This window comes from Oryctolagus cuniculus, chromosome 7 (assembly GCF_964237555.1).
Source record: "Oryctolagus cuniculus chromosome 7, mOryCun1.1, whole genome shotgun sequence".
Lineage (NCBI taxonomy): Eukaryota > Metazoa > Chordata > Mammalia > Lagomorpha > Leporidae > Oryctolagus > Oryctolagus cuniculus.
In genome coordinates this window covers 106,712,474-106,734,336 of record NC_091438.1, presented here as the reverse complement: position 1 = coordinate 106,734,336, position 21,863 = coordinate 106,712,474, and the positions used below count along the sequence as shown (strand labels likewise).

Here is a 21,863-nt window from a genome sequence, read left to right as displayed (position 1 = left end):
ATAAGTAATATTAGCTCCTTTAATACTCAGTTCCCCAGACAACCGAAGCTTAATAACAGCAACAGAAAAATGCACAAAACCTTCCCAAGATGCATGAAAACTCCATCACGAAAGAGGCAGAAAAGCATGTACTCCTATAGTCAAGAGCTGAAGGAAGAAGCTAAAACTGCAGAGAAGGGAGAAAACATCCAAAAGGTTAGGGAGGGTTAATGGATTAAGGCCTCTCTCTTGTTTAGGTGGGGAAACCTTTCTGACCAGCTGTGGCAGAGGCATTTCCCCTTCCCTACCTGACACCTGTGAGGAAGGGTGTTGAACTGGAAGCAGAGAGCAGAGAGGGAGGGAGGGAGGGAGAGAGAGAGAGAGCAAGCAAGCACACTCATCTTTTGCTAGAGCCTTCTGGCTGTGCCTGCATGGGTGAGGCAAGGCATTTGGACTGAAGGGGAGAGCACGGAGAAAGGCCGAGGAGGCCAGTTTAAAAGGAAGAGTGGGCACACCTCAGTCTCCATGAAATATTCCTAACGGGACTGGCCGTGGGATTGGACAGGTGTGTTGTTTACTGAGTGCCTGAAAAGTCCTATTGCTCATGACTACCTGCATGCTAGTTGTCTGAGTTTACCTGGAAGGCCAATATTAGCGTAGGTCAAGGCTAATTCCCGCTCACATAGCAGAGACTGCATGACCAGGTGTCCCTCCAAGAGAGAGGCAAAGTTCTCATGTTGCAATCCAGCTACAGGAAAGCCAAAGCAAGCTTGAGGGGTCTCCAGGCTCTCGAACATTTGCCCTTCCTGGTTTCTCTCCCCCATTTACAATCCTGGAGTTTCAGCTACAGCTAAGCTGTGGCCAGGAGTACTCCATGTTCTCAGAGAGCTGTGAGGTGCAGAGCGATGAGCACTCTCACAGATCCAGTACCACTTGAGGGAAGGAATGCAAACCTTATAGAAGTCTTCTATCAAGTTCTTTTGTGGTTGCCAAAATGTTAGTGGAGATGTGTGGGGTTCTTGTTTTCCCACAATAAGGAATTCAGACATGAGACAGAGCAGTGGTAAACAAGGAAGCAAGGTTTAATGGGGTAGGGCATCCGTTAGAATGGATGGGCACCTCTCCAGACAGAACGTGGGAGAGAGTGCCCAGCCACTCAGACTGGAGAAAGCAAGGTTACATGGTTAATGGGGAGAATATACCTGGCAGGCCAGGCAGGCGGCTCAGCAGGGAGGTGGGTAGTGAGCGCCAGTGTTTCCTTTTTCTGAAAGAGAAAAATATCCATCAGCTGTGTTAGGAGGCACTGGTGGTTGATGGTTTAACTAAATGATGTCTTCATTTGTGTCATACATAAGGTGAAGTAAGTAACCAAGACTTTGCTTTTCAGATAGTGAATACTTTCTTCATATATGTATATTTGGAACTAAACTTATTTATGGTTATGATTTTTAGTTTGTTTGTTATTAAGTCTCTTCAGGAGGACTTTTTATATCCTCAACTAGTTTTTTTTTATTTAGTGAAAGATATTTACATATACTGTTTTTCCTTCAGCCTCTAAGTTCTCTTTCTCTCTCTACCCTCCCATACACGCACACACACACACACACACACACACACACCATACAGTAAGTGCTAGGCATCCTGGGTATTTAATAGCTAATTACTAAATAGTAAAATGCTGATGCATTCCGGGATATTTCCTTGGAAATTCTAGATTGTTTTGTTTTCTTCCTGTTATTGAGCTGTGATTCCATTGATTTCAAATAAATGACAGTTCAAAACCATACATTAAGCACAAAAGCTATGATGACTTTATGGGTAGACTAAGGCTCCTGGAAGTGCTTAAGCCTTTTCTTGCTCAGGTTTCTGTCCTCAAAATCTGGTCTTGTGTGGATGGAGTAAGTATAAATCACTGGAGTGAAGGTTCAATGAAAACGGATACTGTCTCTTTTTGCTGCTGTGTATTTCCTAAGTACCACAGTGCAAAATGTTGATGCACATGCATCAGGTACTTGTTGAATGAAACCAGCTAGACCCTCAGACTTGAGGATAGGGTCAGTGAGGTGGAGGAGTAAGGACAGAGAACTCTGTTTAAACCTTACCAAGTCTAGTCTCATGTCCTCATAGGCCTAATCTGAAGGGCTAGGAGGAAGTACCTGTCTTTTTAGGGCCAAAGAATCATTTTCCGGTAAGTGTAGAGCTTCCATCATTCCTTCTTAAGGTTAAGTGTAGAGAGTGAGTATTGCAGTTTTTTTTTTAGTACAGGTTGCTATTAGTGTCCATTGCAGTGCTATATGGTTTTCTCTTTGAACTGCATAAATGGCCCACTAGGGAAGGGCTTGTTTGAGACTTCCTCTCCCAGCAGTAGTAAGAGGCATAGTCCCTAAGGGATGTGGGAAGAATGAACAACTCTTATCATTAGTTATAGCACAAGACCTTTGTCTTCTCACATTTCACTAATGTCCACATTAAGACATGCATTGAAACATGGCAGTTCAGGATCGACTGAATATACCTCCTCTTTTTCTGAGCACTTGTAGAATTTAACTATCCCCTACTGCACGGAATCACCAATGATGATATTAATAAAACATTTGTAAAACCAGGAGCAGTCAGTCACCCACATCTCCTGCCCTAAGAGAAAATATTTTTACTTTAAAACACTGAGCAAGGAACTTTATACTTCAGTTTCTTCGTATGTTGTACAATGGTAACATTGATTTTTAAGGTATATTTTCAGTTGAGCAAATTGATTTTAGCAAATTCAAACAGAAAGAAAAAATAAGTCCCTCCAATCTGCATGCTATAAATGGCAAATGTTATCTACATGCTCTAAGCTCTCCAGGAATATACAACTGATAGGTTTAATTCTTTTTTAAAAAAAAAGTTTATTTATTTGAGAAGGCAGTGTTACAGAGAGATAGGGGATCTTCCATCTGCTGTTTCACGCCCCAAATGGTGGTGGCATCGGCCAGAGCTGAGAGGAACTGATCAGGAGCCAGGAGCCAAGAGCTGCTTCTGTGTCTCCCACATGAGGGTACAGGGGTCCAAGCAGTCTTCATTGCTTTTCCAGGCCATCATTGGGGAGCTGGATCAGAAGTGGGACAGCCAGAACTGGAACTGGTGCCCATGTAGGATGCTGGCACTGCAGATGGAGGCTTAACCCTCTAGACCACAGCATTGGCCCTTGATAAATTTAATTCTAAAAGTTGAAAACCAGCCTCCCTTTCTCTTAAGCTTTGGATACCAATGTTAGATTCCAGTTTTGAGATGATGAATCGGGACCTCGCGAGGGTTTGATATCGTAGTTGCTTATTTCATATTTCACTCCATCATTTTTAACACTTAGTTTTCATTTTCTTCTTCTTCCCTCCCCTATGATTTCTCCAGAATGTTAAAGATTATTTTGAATGTAGTTTGAGTAAATCCTACAGTTCTTCCAGTAACACACTTGGGATCGACCTCTGGAGAGGAAGACGGTGTTGCTCAGGAAATCTGCAGTTGCCACCATTATCCCAAAGACAGAGTGAAAGGGCGAGGACCCCCGAGGGAGATGGCATCTCCAGGCCAACCACACTGCCTTTGACAACACTTCCAAGCATTGCTATAACAACCGTAAGCCAGGAGTGGTGAGTACCTTACAATTAAATGCCAATTCTACATTGTTCCCTTCCTGTTACTCCAAATATGTCATGCTGTTAAAATGTTAGTTAACTGTGGAATAACTAACATGATTGGCACTTTGAGAATTTGTTTCTCTTTGGGTTGCAAGATGAGGCCTTTGGAATGGTAGAGATATTTTCTGCTTCCTAAGATTAGAAGGTGCATGTTTTAGATAGAACCCATTTAGGTAGGGATGGGACTCATTTGCATTAATGTCAAGGGAAAGCAAAACTGCTGCCTAGGATCTGGTTATAGAAAGAACTGTTCAGTGTGCATCAGTATATTTCAATTTAGAAAAGCAAAATTAAGTAAGATTACTTTTAGAGTACATATATAGTTGTGGTCTTCTAAAAGATTGTGGAAAATGTGTATTATTAAAAATCTATGCATGCCTTTCAAAGTAAACTTATCTTTTTATTTCATTTTCATTAAAATGTTTGTTTCCTCAATGTGGTATTTATATTGCTATACTCTACACATATCCATAACTTCTTTATAACTCTGCTTAACTAATCTGTTTATGATTTTCTATAAAATAAGAAAATTTCATTGTAAATCAAAAGGGGAGGGAAAATTGTGCTGTGAGAAATACTTGGACAGTTTTGCAGTCTTTATTTGTGAAAGAGGCTATTTTAAACTAGTGTTGAAATGTTAATCAAGAACATGCAATCTTTTAACTGTGCTTAAAATTATACCCTGACACTGCTTCAAATATGTGTTTTAGCATTTATTTAACCATTAATATTTTCTGTATTTTTATTTTCTTTTTTTCTCTACATAATTTCAAGTATTCCCCAAGAGTTGCTTGCTCAAAGAGCACAGGGATTTATTTTTAAAGTTAAAAAATTTGTCTATATTTCATGTAAATTTAAATGACAATAATGTGGCACTTTTAAAATCACTGCTTGTTTAAATCAAAACTAAACTAAACAAAACTAAACTAAACTAAACTAAACTAAACATTAAATTATTGTGCAGCATGACTGCAATAAACATAAAGTCTGTGATCTTTGTGGAGTGCCCTGTACCCCATCCTTAGGCTGAGCCCTGCAGTGCTGCTGCTGAGTAGCCCAGTAGGTGCTTTTCGAATGACACAGGCTGTCTTTCAGGCATTTGCTGTTTATTTACTATTCCAAGAACTAGATCACCAAAACTCCAGTCATCTCAGTTAATAGCATGAAATGGTTCACCAAAAGAGCTCTGTGTGATCAAGAAACAGGTTAAATATTGCATGGAAAAAGCTGAACAATTTTAGAAGTACTGCCTTACATCTTCTGCTCATCTGAATTACCATTATTACAATCTTAGCTGATCATGGGGCTAAAAGGGACATATTTTTCTTACTCAGTGATATAGCTCATGTTGCTAATTTTAGTTATGCTTCTGTGTAATGATGGATTTAGAGACTTAAATTTGTTTCTAGATTTGTTTTTCAGGAAGTTGGCACTGGTGCAGATGTATCAGTTGTTAAAACAGTAAAAGATGTCTGTAACAATGGGTGGGGATTGCTTTTCCTGGGCATCTTGATTGCCACACTGCCATCTCTGATTCTCCCCAGACACCTCCCATGTTCACCATAGCCAAGCACCAAAGAGGTGGTGAGTGGCACAGCAGAATCCTGGTTTTGATGGATGTTAGTGATACATACCTCATTGGATACTTTGAATGCCACCCTAGGTAACATATACCTTGTAAAGTTTGAGTTCATTTAATTCATGAGCTTTGGAGAGTTATGGAATTATTCCTCCCATGGAGGTATGAAATCTAGATTCTAAAGTTTGGGGCAGTCTTGTTTTCTTCTCTAAGTTGAATGTTTTTTTCTGTACAATGAAGGTAACAGTATTCACCTCATAGGCTGCTGTGAGGATGAAAGGAAGTAATATCTATGAAGAACTTACTATAGGCAGTCAGAAAATGATAGTTTCCCTTCTCCTGGTCAATATCCAGTAAAACTTTTTGAAAATTAGAAACCATGTCTCAAGTATCAAGCACCCCATGCTGGAAGCCAGCAGTTTAGGGTGAGATAGAGGATTTAGCCATTCCAGGAAGTTTATGCTATAGTATCATCGGCCACTTCCACCCCACATATTAGTAATTCATTTTAACATAGCAGTTTTATTTAAATTAACTAGATATTTTTGAAAGTATGAGAGTATTCAGTCATTAATGCTAAGTTTATTCTAAAATGCAAACAACTGAAAACATTTCTATATATCCCTTCAAAATGCTTCCATTGGAATGTTTATAATTGAAGACTGGTAGAATTGCTTGCACAGGAATCTGATAGGTCATTTGATTAGAAGGGAAAAAGTAGGGATTCAACTATCATCACTGTCATTGACTTAATGAAAATTAATATAAGTAAGGGATGCATCCTAGGACCACGTGTGATAAAGAATTATACTTGCCACATAGAGCACTCAGAATATGAGATCAGTTTCCATGTCTGGATCAGTGGTTAGCGAACTTTTTCTGTAAAGAGTTAGATAAAAAATATTAGAGAGCTTCAAAAAGTATTGAAAATTCACATTATCTTTTAAAAATTTTAAATTAGTTTTTAAACATTTATTTCAAGAGGGGAGAGTCAGAGAAAGGGAACATGAAGAGAAAACAAGTGAGGGAAGAAGGGATGAAGAGAGGGAGGGAGAGAGGGGCATGGAGAGGGAAAGAGAGAAAGAGAGGTTTTTCCATCCAGTAGTTCACTCCCCAAATGCCCACACCAATCCAGACAAGGCCAGGCCAAACCAGGCACCTAGAACTCAATACAGGTGACAGGGACGCAACTACTTGGTCCATCCATTACCTGCTGCCTCCCTGTGAGAGCTTTAGCAGGAAGCTTGTTTGGAAACAGAGCTGTGACTCAAACCCAGGGACTAATATGGGATGTTCATGTCCTAAGTGGCATCTTAACTGTGTGCCAAAATGCCTGTTCCCACATTATCTTTTTTTTTTTTTTTGGACAGGCAGAGTGGACAGTGAGAGAGAGAGACAGAGAGAAAGGTCCTCCTTTGCCGTTGGTTCACCCTCCAATGGCCGCTGCAGCCAACGTGCTGCGGCCGGCGCACCGCGCTGATCTGATGGCAGGAGCCAGGTGCTTCTGCTGGTCTCCTATGTGAGTGCAGGGCCCAAGCACTTGGGCCATCCTCCACTGCACTCCCGGGCCACAGCAGAGAGCTGTCCTGGAAGAGGGGCAACCGGGACAGAATCTGGCGCCCCGACTGGGACTAGAACCTGGTGTGCTGGCGCTGCAGGTGGAGGATTAGCCTAGTGAGCCGCGGCGCCAGCCCCACATTTTTAATTCCATTTTTTCCATTAAGTTTTTGAAGTTTTTACATATTGTTGGTTTTGTGAGCTTGTGATCTCAGTACTGTTGTTGTATTGTGAAAGTAGCTATGGACAATGTATAAATGAATAAGTACAACTCTGTTTCAGCAATACTTTGTTCTTAAAAAAAAAAAAAAAAGCCATGCACTGGATTTGGCTTACCTTTCAGTTTTTGCTGACCCCTGTTCTTTATCAGTACAGAGCCATTGGATGCTATTCCTGAATTGCTAGTAGCTATTGTTTACCATGGACAGAAACTGATCCTGAGTTTCTGACTTATATGATAAATAAGTCTTAAGTATGGGGCTATGTTGTCTAAATCAAGCCATTGAAGCCAATGAAAGAATTTGGATGATTGATAATGAAAGATAATGCCCATTTCCAAAATTAAATAGAAAAAAATGATATAAAATTTTGGGGGGGAGGGAGAAGAAGGCCTGGGAATAAGGACAATGGTTATATTTATCATGGAGCAAAGAAGAGCTAGAAATGACTCTAGCTTAGTTTTATTGGGTGACTTCCATCCTGTTGCTTTTTGCATGACTGTCTTTATCCTTCAAGAGAAACAAATAAACCAACAATAAAGAGGATAATACTTATTTTTAAGTGTTAAGAATAGGTGATACATGTAGCACAGTGACTAGTACTCAAGGCTTATTCTGACATTCTTAATTATTACTACTTTTTTTTCTATATGTAGACTGAGTTGCCAGAATTATGCGTTTTCTATTTTTGGAGGTCCTAGGGTAACTCTACGACCAGAGTTCTTGGAATCACCATAGAAATAAGATGAAAGAGGAAATCAGATTTGATGATAAAATGTTACTTTTATTACTGATAAAGTTTATATTGAACTATGTAATTTATGTTTGTGGGCGAGTGGTTCCTAACACTGAATACCATTATTACTCCATCTCACCACCAGTAATATGAGATTTTGGATGGTGAGCCTCCCTCCACCTACCATGCACTCACAGAGGGAAAATCTATCTTTGAAACTTGTGTGAGAAATTAAAGGGAAGGGCTGAGTTTTCCTTTCCTTTTCTTTCTTTTTTTTTTTAAGATTTATTTTATTTATTTTAAAGAGTTACAGAGAGAGGTAGAGCCAGAGAGAGAGAGAGAGAGAGAGAGAGAGAGAGAGAGTTCTTCCATCCGCTGATTCACTCCCCAATTGGCTGCAACAGCCAGAGCTGAGCTGATGTGAAGCCAGGAGCCAGGAGCTTCTTCTGGGTCTCCCACATGGGTGCAGGGGTCCAAAGACTTGGGCCATCTTCTACTGCTTTCCCAAGCCATAGCAGAGAGCAGGATGGGAAGTGGAGCAGCTGGGACTCAAGCCAGTGCCCATATGGGATGCCAGCACCGCAGGCTGGGGCTTTAACCCACTGCACCACAGCGCCAGCCCCAGGACTGAGTTTTCCATGGCTAGTTTCCCCTTCTGGAAACACTGAGAAAGATTCCATTACTCCTCCTAGGAGAAGAATGTGTAAGGAGGCTGGGAATGTTGTGCTGATGGCATTGTTGACACTTGGAAGGCACATTAAAGAGTGATAAAAACATGTTCTTTCTTAGCATTCGCCAACTTAAAAAGGATCTTTTCACGTGAAATCTAGGGTCCCACGAGGTGGAGGTGTGTAGCTAGCTATTCTTTAGAGGTGTCAGCAGTACACCAGTCAGTCTTTCTGCCACCCTGTGAAGCTTTTCTTCCAATACTAACTGCTGTCCTTTTGAGTATCTAAAGGAAATAAAATCTGAAATCAACATTTCTTGACTATGTAAATGTAACCTGAAGTTCAAAGAAATGAAGGCTTTGAATTCATTGTATTGTCTTTCTCGCATTTTGTTAGTGGACACTTGAAGCTCTGTTTAGAGAATTTCCTAACCAGCCTAAGCCATCTTCCACCATGATGGCTGAAGTTCCATCAGTCCCATATGAATTATATGTATTCAATAGCAATTCTCTGATGGGCTTCCCTTTTTAAATATTAAAAGGAATTTATTTACCAAATGTATTAAGGCAATACTCTGTCACCAAATTAAAAATGAGCCAATTCTGAGTCTTGAAAGTTTACAGTTAAAACACAACTTAACCTTCCTCATTAAAGAATTTAGAACACTTTAACTTTGTAGTTCCTCCCTATTTATAATTGTTTACAAAATCTATTTTAATTATGTATTTTTAACCCTATAACACATCATTATTTTTTCCATTCATCTTTAATTTTCCCATTTATTTACTAATATCTTTGATTTTAATTCCTTCTTATGTCTCAGACTCTCTCCTAGGATCTCAGGATTTTTTGCTGGAGGTAAATGATTCAGAATTAATTTTTGTTCCTCTGAAAATATATTTATTTTGCTTACATTCTTGGAAATATTTTTAAATTGTATAGCAGTTATTTTATTTCAAAAATTTGAAACTTTTGGCTTCTGAGTCTATTGTGGAGAAATGACCTATTATAAGTTTTTTTTTTTTTTTTTGGACAGGAAGAGTGGACAGTGAGAGAGAGAAACAGAGAGAAAGGTCTTCCTTTGCTGTTGGTTCACCCTCCAATGGCTGCCGCAGCCGGCGCACTACGGCCGGCACATCGCAGTCATCCGAAGCCAGGAGCCAGGTGCTTCTCCTGGTCTTCCATGGGGTGCAGGGCCCAAGTACTTGGCCATCCTCCACTGCACTCCCGGGCCACAGCAGAGAGCTGGCCTGGAAGAGGGGCAACTGGGACAGAATCCGGCGCCCTGACCTGGACTAGAACCCGGTGTGCCGGTGCCACAAGGCGGAGGATTAGCCTAGTGAGCCGCGGCGCTGGCCGACCTATTATAATTTTTAATAAATCTAGAATTTTGGTCTCTGTATTCTGGCAGTCCAACTTTGATATTTTAGAGATGGATGTCCTTTTTCTTATTTTGTGCAGAATTTATTGGATCCTTGAATATGTAAATTTGTATCTTTCTTGTCAGATCTGGATTATTATTTGTTATTACCTCTTCAAATAGTTTCTCTGTCAACACCTCTCCTCTGCTTTTTGGCTTTTGTTAAATGCATTTTTGATATAATTATCTTCCCTCTCAATCTATTTCTTGTGTTATTTTTACATACCACACATACACATGGGGTATTTTTCAAAAAGTTCATGAAAAGGCCGGCGCCGCGGCTCACTAGCTAATCCTCAGCCTGCGGCACCGGCACCCCGGGTTCTAGTCCCGGTCGGGGTGCCGGATTCTGTCCCGGTTGCCCCTCTTCCAGGCCAGCTCTCTGCTGTGGCCCGGGAGTGCAGTGGAGGATGGCCCAAGTGCTTAGACCCTGTACCCCATGGGAGACCAGGAAAAGCACCTGGATCCTGGCTCCTGCCATCGGATCAGCGCGGTGCGCCGGCCGCAGCGCGCCAGCTGTGGCGGCCACTGGAAGGTGAACCAACGGCAAAGGAAGACCTTTCTCTCTGTCTCTCTCTCTCACTGTCCACTCTGCCTGTCAAAAAAAAAAAAAAGTTCATGAAAAAATATTTTGTCACAAAATTATTTGTGGGTTTTAAAAAATTATTACACCAAAATTAACGTATCTTTTAATTCTGTTTTTCATAAACTTTCTGGGCTACATTCTGATCATTGCTTCTGATCTGCCTTTCAGTTTGTTAATTCTGTCTTCAACTATATCTAATTTGTTGTTAAACCTAATATAGTGAGGTTTCCCATTATTATTGAATTTTTTATTTTTACAGTTTTTATTTATATTCTTTATATATATATTTATATATATATATTTATATTCTAGATAATTTTATTTAGCTTTCTGCTCCCTGTGGGCAATAGTTATCCATTGGTATGTATCAAGTAATCTCTGAATGCAGTGCTTTAGAATGAAAAGCAATTATCATCTCGTGTTTTTGTGGTTCAGGCCAGCTGTGAATCACCTGGTTGCCTCACACTTGGGGATCCCATAAGGCTGGAATCAAGTTATTGACTAGTACTCTGGTCATGTAAAGGTTTGACTGCATGGATAGGAAATGGATGGTGTGTTCCCAAGCTTTCTCACACAATTATTGACAGACTCAGCTCCTTACTGCCAGAAACCTTGCCATAGTGAGCTCGTAGAACCTCGTGAAGGCTATTCTCCTGATGTCAACTTGTTTTCTCCAGAGCAAGAACTTAGAGAGTGAGAGACCAGCAGAAAATAAACAAGGTAGAAGTCAGCGTCTTTTTATAACTTAATCACCTTTACGGATTCTACTCATTATGCACAAGAGGAGGGGATTTTACAAATGAATGGACACAAAAGTTTGGGACCATTGGAAACTAACTGAAGGCCACATTTTACACTGCAGTTATCTCAAGCTTTTTAAGATGATGACTGATTATTTTACTGTCCATTTTAATCTAAAGATTGTAATGGGTGTGCTTTCTATTATCTCTATTTTCTAATGGTTATCCCTGATGATTTGTAAAAACAAAAACAAAAACAAACAAACAAACAAACAAACAAATGGCACTCTGGGTTCTAGTCCTGGCAGGGGCCCTGGATTCTGTCCTGGTTGCTCCTCTTCCAGTCCAGCTCTCTGCTGTGGCCCAGAAGGCAGGGGAGGATGGCCCAAGTCCTTGGGCCCTGCACCCACATGGGAGACCAGGAAGAAGCATCTGGCTCCTGGCTTCGGATAAGCGCTGCACGCTGGCCGTAGCGGCCATTTGGGGGTTGAAGCAACGGAAGGAAGACCTTTCTCTCTGTCTCTCTCTCTAACTGTCTAATTCTGCCTGTCAAAAAATAAAAATAAGAAAAAACCTTTATTAAAGGATAATGTTCATACATTAGCATATGCATATCATATAGGAGCAGCCTTATAAAATTTCACTAATTGAATGCAACCACATATCCAGTAACAGAATCAAGAAACAGAACTTTCTACTTCCCAGAAACCCTTCTGTTTTTAAATTTTATTTAAGTTATACAAGTTTCATGTATTTCATATGTATAGATTTAGGAACACAGTGATACTTCCCTTCCTACCCAACCTCCTGCCCATGCTCCAACCCTTCTTCCTCCTCCCTCTCCCATTCCCACTCTTAATTTTTACAAAGATCTACTTTTAGTTTACTTAATGAGTGTAAAGTTAAAACCCTACACTAATTATGCCTCCTTGTTGTCACTAACTCCTCCTTCTAATAGCATTAATTAGTTTTAAGCTTTGGAACTGTGTATAGATTTAATCACACAATGTTTACCATTTTGTATTTGACTTATTTTCCTCTTTATTAAGTTTAAGAGCTATTCTTAATCTTTTGAAAATATTTATTGTGAGTATCTCATTGTCATTGAAATATTATTTATAAGCATAATTTAAGACATAAGAATAAATTCAGCACAGAGAATTTGCAGTACTGCAGTACCTTGGGGTACTGGGGCGTTACCAGGCTTTCTCAACCACTCACGTTCCTGGATCTGCCCGGCTTGAATGTATATGGCAGGTGAGTGTGGAGTGGTGACTTCTTGTTCATGTTTGTCCTGAGAGATTGGCCTTTGAAATACCAGTTTAATTTAGGAAGAGTCTGCTCTTGAATTCTTTACCATGGGTGTGACTGACTTTGATTGCAATCCCCCCTTGGTCATCAAGGCCATGAAACAGTGATGACAGTTTCTTTGTGGCAAATGTGCTCAGGGCAGAAGTAACTTTGCTGAGAAACATTCCCTTAGATTCTGACTTGCCATTTCCTTACTAACTTGTTTTTCTTTAATTGTGTCATGAAAGTCGGGGGCGGGGATAGTATTCATTCTTTTAAAGCGGAGGTTTAAATGAAATGACCTAATCCTATATTACCAGAAACCTGTCATAGCTCCTTGTTATGGAGGTCTTAGGTATTTTCGTTACACGTTTGTTTCAGGTGTAGAATTGCCTTTAGTACATTCCTGAACTGAAGCTTCTGTTACTTTTAATCTTGTCCAGCTATGGACCTAGTGAAAACCTATTTCTTTGACATAGGCTTTTGAAGACATAACTCTTTCCCTAGAATCTGAATGTTTGTGGCTTTGAGTCATATATTTGCTTATTTCCTGTATTAGTGATGAATGTCTGTATTGTTTCAGAAAAACACTCGAGTTTGTAATAGCTTGATCTGATTCTTGCTTTAGTACCTTCTCTTCTTTAGTACATATGAGGCAATGTGGATCATTGAATTTCTTTTTTTTCTTTTTGACATTTGATCCTGACATCTGGTATTTAATAAAGTCATAAATTTTTGAGATCTGGATTTGATGAAAGCATCCACTATACAAGTAAATCTTATCTACCTTCAACTTTCAAGAATAGATCACGCAACCTATGAGATATGTTCCAATCTGATCAATATATACTCTAACTTTGAACTCTTTTCCTATACTTTGTCTTTTTCTTTTAATATGTCATCTTTATTATGCTTTTCTTTGAAGTTTTAAATCCATAAATTTGGGAGAGGGGTCTATCTTTCAGAGCAAAGGCAAAATTTGAATATTAACCTGCAGTTAATAGTATTACTTGGAAAGCTACTTTGTAGTTGATGGTATTCTTGTACTTTTGAACTTTATACCCTTTGGGCAGCAACATGAATTCATGGTTTGTGTCTGTATAGTTTTATCCTATACATTTGTAGCTGTAAATGGAGATGAATTCAGGAAAAACAATTAATGCTGCTCATATATGCTTATTTTTTAATTTTTTATTTTTATTTATTTATTTTTTGACAGGCAGAGTGGACAGTGAGAGAGAGAGACAGAGAGAAAGGTCTTCCTTTTTGCCATTGGTTCACCCTCCAATGGCAGCCGCGGCCAGCACACTGCGGCCGGCACACCGTGCTGATCCGATGGCAGGAGCCAGGTACTCATCCTGGTCTCCCATGGTGTGCAGGGCCCAAGGACTTGGGCCATCCTCCACTGCACTCCCGGGCCACAGCAGAGAGCTGGCCTGGAAGAGGGGCAACCGGGACAGAATCCGGCACCCCGACCGGGACTAGAACCCGGTGTGCCGGCGCCGCAAGGTGGAGGATTAGCCTAGTGAGCCGCGACGCCGGCTCATATATGCTTATTATCAGCAGTTTTATACTGGAACTTTACTACTACTATGTAGAACATGAGGAGATAAGCTGCTTTGAAAATGTTGTTAACCTGGAAATGCTATGGAAACACTTTTTTTCCATTTAATCTAACTTTGTCTCAGCTTATACCTGTTTATAAACTTATAGTTAGAGTTCAAGCTGAGTATACTAATATGAGATAGAGAAATTCCTAGTTATTATCCAGTTAGGGGGCCAATAAATTCAGGGAGGAACTATACTTCCAGAAATCTCAGCAGTTTCTCATGATGAAGAACTAAGAAAGAGTGCCCTCTGGCTCAGTGTGGGAAGGAGGAAAGTAATCATTATTATGTAAGCCCACAGTATTCTCCAGAAAAATCTATTTCATAAGAATATTTATACAGATTTATTTATTTATTTTGAAGGTCAGAGTTACAGAGGGAGAGGGAGGGTCAGATAGGAAGAGAGAAAGATCTTCCATTGGTTGGTTCACTCCCCATTGGCCTCAGTGGCCAGTGTTGGGCCAGGCTGAAGCCATCTGGGTCTCCCATGTGACTGACAGGAACTAAACACTTGGGCCATCTTCCGCAGCTTTTCCCAGGCCATTAGCATGGAGATGGATCAGAAGTGGAACAGCTGTGACATGAACTGGCCCACATATGGGATGCCAGCATTGTAGGCAGTGGTTTTACCACTGTGGTTATGCCACAACAAGATGAAATATTTTATAAGAGCCACTTCTCAGGCTGGCGCCGCGGCTCAATAGGCTAATCCTCTGCCTGTGGCGCCTGCACACTGGGTTCTAGTCCCAGTCGGGCACCAGATTCTCTCCTGATTGCCCCTCTTCCAGGCCAGCTCTCTACTGTGGCCCAGGAGTGCAGTGGAGGATGGCCCAAGTCCTTGGGCCCTGCACCCCATGGGAGACCAGGAGAAGCACCTGGCTCCTGCCTTTGGATCAGCACAGTGCACCGGCCGTGGCGGCCATTGGAGGGTGAACCAACAGCAAAGGAAGACCTTTCTCTCTCTCTCTCTCACTGTTCACTCTGCCTGTCAAAAAAAAAAAAAAAAAAAAAAAAAAAAAGAGCCACTTCTCAACTTCTCAGATAGGAGGTGGACACAGCCGAATTGCATCTTCTATCCTTATTTTTTCAGCATAAGGGTGGGAGAAATCAAAAACAGTTGTGAAATTCACAGTCCAGGGATACAGAAAACTGAGGTTTAATAGTAACTTTAATACTTCCTCTCCCCAACTCCTTACCACAGTATCTACAGAGCTCCAGTGTAATAACAATGGGTTCTACTTTAAAAAACTGCAAGAAACAGATGTTGTATAAGGAAGAGTTTTTAAAGAGGCCAAAGGAAAACAGAGGAGATAAAAATAAAGACGTTAGAGGCATTTTAAGACTAGCACCTGCTGTTACAGAAGATACTTCGGTCCATCCAATGGAAAAGCAAATGTCACACCAAAGCCCAATTCACCTCTGTTCCTGCTACCTACCATATCATGTTTGACTTTCAATAACTATAAAAATAACAAGGCTTATTATAAGATAAGAAAAAAACATTATCTGAAGAGACAAAAATAAACTCAAATATGACACAGATGTTAAAATTATCAAAAAGGGAATATGATAAGGGTTCTAATGGAAAAGTAGAAAATATTCAAGAAATGAGTGGTATAAGCAGAGAGATGGACACTTTAAGAAATAACATGAAAGCATACTTATAAATAAAATGCTCTAAACTAGAAATGAAGAGTGCCTTGCAAGGACTCATTAGTAGACATTACATGTCATTGAGCTTAAAGATCGATAGACAGGAACACCCCAGACATGAATGTAAATGTACAAAAGCATGACATTTAAAAGAAAATGTTGCAGAACGTATATGAACTATGAGAGCATTTCAGAAGATCTAACTTGTATTTTGGAATACCAGAAGAGAAGAAAGAGAAGATGGAGTAGAAGAAATATTAATACTGACTGCAAATTTTCCAAAATTGATGACAAACAGATCCAGGAGGCTTAGAATATATCAACCAGGATAAATAGAAAAAAAATCTACATATTCAAAGTACAGAAAATCAAATTCAAAATATCAAAGGGATCTGAAGAATACAAAAACAGGAGAATAAAGATAATAATTAAAATGGGGAGCCGGCGCCATGGCTCAACAGGCTAATCTTCCACCTTGCGGCGCCGGCAAACCGGGTTCTAGTCCCGGTCGGGGCGCCGGATTCTGTCCCGGTAGCCCCTCTTCTAGGCCAGCTCTCTGCTGTGGCCAGGGAGTGCAGTGGAGGATGGCCCAAGTGCTTGGGCCCTGCACCCCATGGGAGACCAGGAGAAGCACCTTGCTCCTGGCTTTGGATCAGCGCAATGCGCCAGCCACAGTGTGCTGGCTGCGGCGGCCATTGGAGGGTGAACCAACGGCATAAAGGAAGACCTTTCTCTCTGTCTCTCTCTCTCTCTCTCTCTCTCACTGTCCACTCTGCCTGTCAAAAAAAAAAAAAAAAAAAAAAAAGAATTAAAGTGGGCTTCTTGACAGAAACACAAGAATACTATGAGCTAAATTATTTAATGTTGAAAGAAAAAGACCTCATTAACTGAATGCTAAAGCCAGAAAAATCATCCTTCAGAAGTGAAAGAGAAGGAATTTCGGACTAAGGGAAATTAAGGGACTCTATCGTTAGGCTTGCTTTGTATTCTGTGTGATAAGAGGTTATTCAATGAGAAGAAAAATGATCCAGGGCACAAGCCCGGGTCTATATAAAGAGAGAAAACGTAAGAGGAGAAAAAAATGGAGATGAAGTAATGCTGGGCAGCTTTCTCGATTAAACTTTCTTAACCATGCAAAACATACCTGTTTATTTAATGAATAATATTAACAATATATTGGGAGATTATCATGTATGGATAAGTGAAATGAGAGACAACAATGTCATGATGGACAGGTGGGAACAATTAGTAATATTCTCTCCTTTTAAAGATCTGTTTATTTATTTGAAAGTCAAAGCTATACAAAGAAGGAGAAACAGAAACACACACAGAACACACACACACACACACAGAGAAAGAGAGAGTGAGAGAGAGAGATTGATCTTCCATTGGCTGGTTCACTCTCCAGATGGCCACAATTGCCAGGGCTGGGCCAGACCAATGCCAGGAACCAGGAGCTTCTTCTGGGTCTCCCACGTGAGTGGCAGGTGCCCAAGTGCTTGGGCCATCTTCCACTGCTTTCCTAGGTGCATTAGCAGTGACCTGGAACAGAAGTGGAGCAGCCAGTACATGAACCAGCAGCTGCATGGGATGCCAGCATTGCAGACAGAAGCTTTACCTGCTATGCCACAATGCTGGCCCCAGCAATATTCTGTTTTAAGGTATCTGTTCTAACAGGTGAGGGTAGACTTAGATTACTTAAAAACATATATTTAAAACTAAATAAATGGCTGAAAAAATAAAACAAGTGTAACTGATGCACTGAGGAAGAAAAAAAAGATGGGGGCCTAGAAGACACTCAAAACCAGAGAAGGTAGAGAAGCATGTGTGTGTGTTTGTGTGTGTGTGTGTGTGTGTATAGAGAGAGAGAGAGAGAGTGAGTCAGAGAATAAGCAGAATGAATATAAAGCAGCTACAAATATGGTAGATTTTTTTTAATTCTTTATTTTATTTTATTTGAAAAGCTGCCAACGAGGGAGAGAGAGAGATAGAGAGAGATAGAGAGAGAGAAAGGAAGGGAGGGAGGGAGGGATGGAGGGAGGAGGAAGGGAGGGAGGGAGGGAGAGAGAATGAATCTTCCATTAGCTGGTTCACTCCCCAGATGACTGTAACAATCAGGGCTGGGCCAGGCCAAGGCCAGGAGCCAGAAATTCCATGAGGGTACAAGGACCAAAAGACTTAGACCATCTTTGAATGCTTTCCCAGGTGCATTAGTATGGAACTGACTGGAAGTGGAACAGATGAGTCGCTAACTTGCACCCAGGATGCTGGTGGGATTGCAGGCAGCAGCTTAACCTGCTGCACCGGAATACTGGCCCTAAAAATGGTCAATACCAACATTACTGTACCAAGAATTCCATTAAATGTGTATGTTAATTGTCTAATGCACAATTATAAGAAATAGATTGTCAGAGAGCATAAACAAGGCCCAATTACATGTTGCCTATAAGAAATTCACTGTAAATATAAGATGTCCATTTATTTAAAGTAAGGTGATGGAAAAATTTAGTATGCTTACAGTAAATGAAGAAAGCTGCAGTATCATATTTTAGACAAACAAGTCTTCAACATAAAGAGAATTTTCTTGGATAATGAAGGCCATTGCGTAGCAACTATGAAATAAAGTCCCCAAGAAGAAATAACAATTGTTGATATGTAGGAAACTAACAATATAACATCTAAGTATATAGCTAGCATGTATAAAACAATGCTTAACATCACTAATCATCAGGGAAATGCATCTCGAGACCCCAAGGAGAGACCAACTCACTTGAGTTAGAATGGCTGTTATTAAAAAAAAAAAAAATAAAGAAATGCTTGTGAGGATGTGGAATAAAGGGGACCCTTAGGAAATGTTGATGGAAGTGTAAATTCATACAGCCTTTATGGAAAACAGTGTGGAGATTCCTCAAAAATATTTAGAATTTCCATATAATCCAAAGAATCAGTACGTTACAAGAAACACCCACACTTACATGTTTAAGCACTGTTCACAATAGCCAAGAAATGGAAATAATCTACATATCCACCACATTTTTTACAATGTGGTATATTACGTAATGGCATACTATTTAAGTCAAATAATAGGATGACTTATTGTTATTTACAACAACTGGAGCTAAGGCCATAACATTAGGTGAAACAAGCAAGACACAGAAAAACAAATACCACGTGATCTTATTCCTATGCAGAAATAAAAAATGTTCATTTCATAAAAATTGAGAGTAGATTAGTGGTTACCAGGGGCTCTGAAGACTATGGGGAGAGGGGGGATGGAGGTTCTTCAGTGGATTGTAAATTAAAGTTGGATAGGAGAAAGAAGTTCTGGGGTGCTATTGCATAGTAGGTAGATGACAGAGAACAACAATGTTCTAGGTGTTTCAAGAAAGAAGGAGGAAATGATTTGGAATGCTTCAACCACAAAAAATGGTAAATGAGGAAATAGGCATGTTTACTCTGAGTATTAATGTATATATGTATCAAAACATCAATGCAGTTTCTTTGATCAAATAAAAAATAAAACTGTCAAAATATATGCAGTAAAAATTGATAGATCTACAATTTTGCAGAAACTAACAATTATAGCTATATTTTTTATATATAAAAATTATAGCTATAGAATTCAAGTCTGTTATTTCATATATTGATAGATCAAGCACTCCAAAAATCAGTAAAGATATATTTGACCAACCCTAACAATTCACTTGATTTCATTGGCATTCAACAATAACAAAAATACGTATTTTACCAAGCTTGCGTATAATTATCACCATGCAGTACTACATTCTAGGCCACAGGACACACATGAATACATTTAGAAAATATAAATAGAGTAAGTACCCTAGGTCTAAATGGAACTGAAACATTAACAAAAGTAAGAATTTTGGAAAACATTTGGTATTTAAAGATAAATAACACACTTCTAAAACTTGACTTATAATTGAAAGGGAAATTTCCTGAGAAATTAAAAAAGTTAAACAAAATAAAAATAAAATAAAAGTAAAACTTGTCAAGATATGTACTCTTAGAAATTTGTTTCATTAAATGCTCATATTTGACAAGAGCAAAGAACTAAAAACAAATATATATTCAACTAATAATAAATATCAAAGCAAAAATCAATGAAAATTAAAACTAGAAAATACAATAAAACCAAAATATTGATCTTTGAAAAATCGATGAAATTGATAATTTTCCAGCTAGCCAGGTCAAGCAAAACAAAACATAATAAAACCCACACAATATCAAAAATGAAATACAGATTGTCACTCTGAAGTTATAAATGTTAAAATATAAGGAAGGGATACAATGAACATTCTATATTTGATAACTTATACTTGATAACTTAGATTAAATGGACAAATTTTTTGAAAGAAAGTTAAGTGCCCAAATGCACAGATGAGAACTAGAAAAGCTGAACACACGCATATCTACAAAGACTAATGCCTAACCCAAAACAATGCACCTGAGATAATTTATTGGTTAACTTCACCATACATTTAAGCAGAAAAAAATACCAATTTTCACAATATGTTTGAGAAAATTGAAAAAGGTGGAGCACCTCCTAACTCATTTTATGAGGCCATCATTTCTTTAACAACAACATCAGATTAAGTAATTAGGATAAATGAAAACTATATCTCTTGTGAATATTGATGCAAAATCCTAAAAATTAGTTATAAAATATAAGCCAATATTATATAAAACTATTTTATGCTATAATGCTGTTACATATATTCCTAATATGTAAGCCTGGTTCAATATTTGAAAACTGCTCACTGAAATCTAATATGTCAATAGACTAAACAAGATCAATCACATGATCTTATCAACTGTTGCAGGAAAGGATTTTGGCAATACATACCAACAATTCATGATTAAAAATGCTCAGCAAACTAGGAAGAGAGATGGGAACTTTTCCAACTTGTTTAAGTATCTCTACAAATACCCTGCAATTAATATCACACTTAATGATGAGAAACTGGACACTTTCTCTTAAGATCAGGACCAAATTCAGGATGTGTCTTACAAATCTTGTTTACTAATATACTGGAGGTCATAGCTACTGCAGTAGATGTGATATGAAATAAAAGGTATATAATTTGGGAAAGAAGAAATTGAATGGATCTTGTTTCGGAGATCATATGAATGTCTATGCAGAAATTCTCATGAAACTGACAAAAAATTTCTGGAATTAATAAACAAGTAAACCAAGGTTCTACAATACATGGTAAATATACAAAATCATTGATTTCCTATACACTGACAATGAACAATTGGAATTTGAAAATGTAATTCAAAAATAACATTTACAGAAGTGACATCAGCAAGATGGTGAAATAGGGTGTCTTCTACTCCCCCCTCTGATGATTAATTCACACCAATTCTATAACAATTCACAGAGAAATTTCCTTCATTGGGAAAAAAAAATGGTTGAGAAGCTCTTTCACACAGAAACATAAAAACCAATAGGAAAATTCAAAATACCCTTTCACTCACCAGGATCCCTAAACCTAGCACAGAATGATTTGATTGGGAAGAAATCTCCCATCTCCCAGCTGCTTCCTGCAGAAGGGAGAGGTTGGACCATATGTCCTAATCCCCTTTCTGGTGTCTTCCCAGAGGAACTGCATCTTTCTATCAGCCTGGGGGTGGTGATGGAACTGAGCATAATCTAACCATGTGGGTAGTGAGAACACAGACATAAATTTGGGTTGCCAGACTTCATACCCTTTTGTCCATCTCAGCAGACAACTCCTTGCCTGGTCCAAGCTTATCTGCAGATAGGGAAAGAGTTGAATAGGGTATCAAATCATTGAAACTTTCTGGGGCTTCTCAAGGAATGGGCACTAATGGGACCTGGAACACTCTAGATGCCTGGAGGCTGCTAAGAACAAAGATAGCAGGATGCAATTATATTGTTTTGTTTTTTAGTCCCTGTAACAAAATACCTGACATGTGCTACTTATGAATGAAGCTCAAAGTTTTGGAGGCTGATAGTCCAAACAGTATAGTCCAGAGTAGGTGAGAGTTGCAAATTAGCTACATCATCTCATGGTGCAAAAAGCAACAGTGGGAGCACATACAAAGATGGAAACTTAATACATATGAAACTAACAGAAGAAAGACACTAGGATCCCACAGTCTCTTGTA

The 21,863-nt window shown here is 39.2% G+C and overlaps 1 protein-coding gene across 2 annotated transcripts in view; it reads left to right on the top strand.

The window, feature by feature from the left end:
• Positions 1-21,863, top strand: part of PDE4B (phosphodiesterase 4B) — a 678,720-nt gene that overhangs the window by 131,901 nt on the left and 524,956 nt on the right. For both annotated transcript variants that reach the window (XM_017346216.3, XM_051857656.2), the window contains exon 3: positions 3,370-3,608. In XM_017346216.3, coding sequence (XP_017201705.1) covers positions 3,370-3,608 — 239 coding nt within the window. The remainder of the gene's footprint in view (positions 1-3,369; positions 3,609-21,863) is intronic.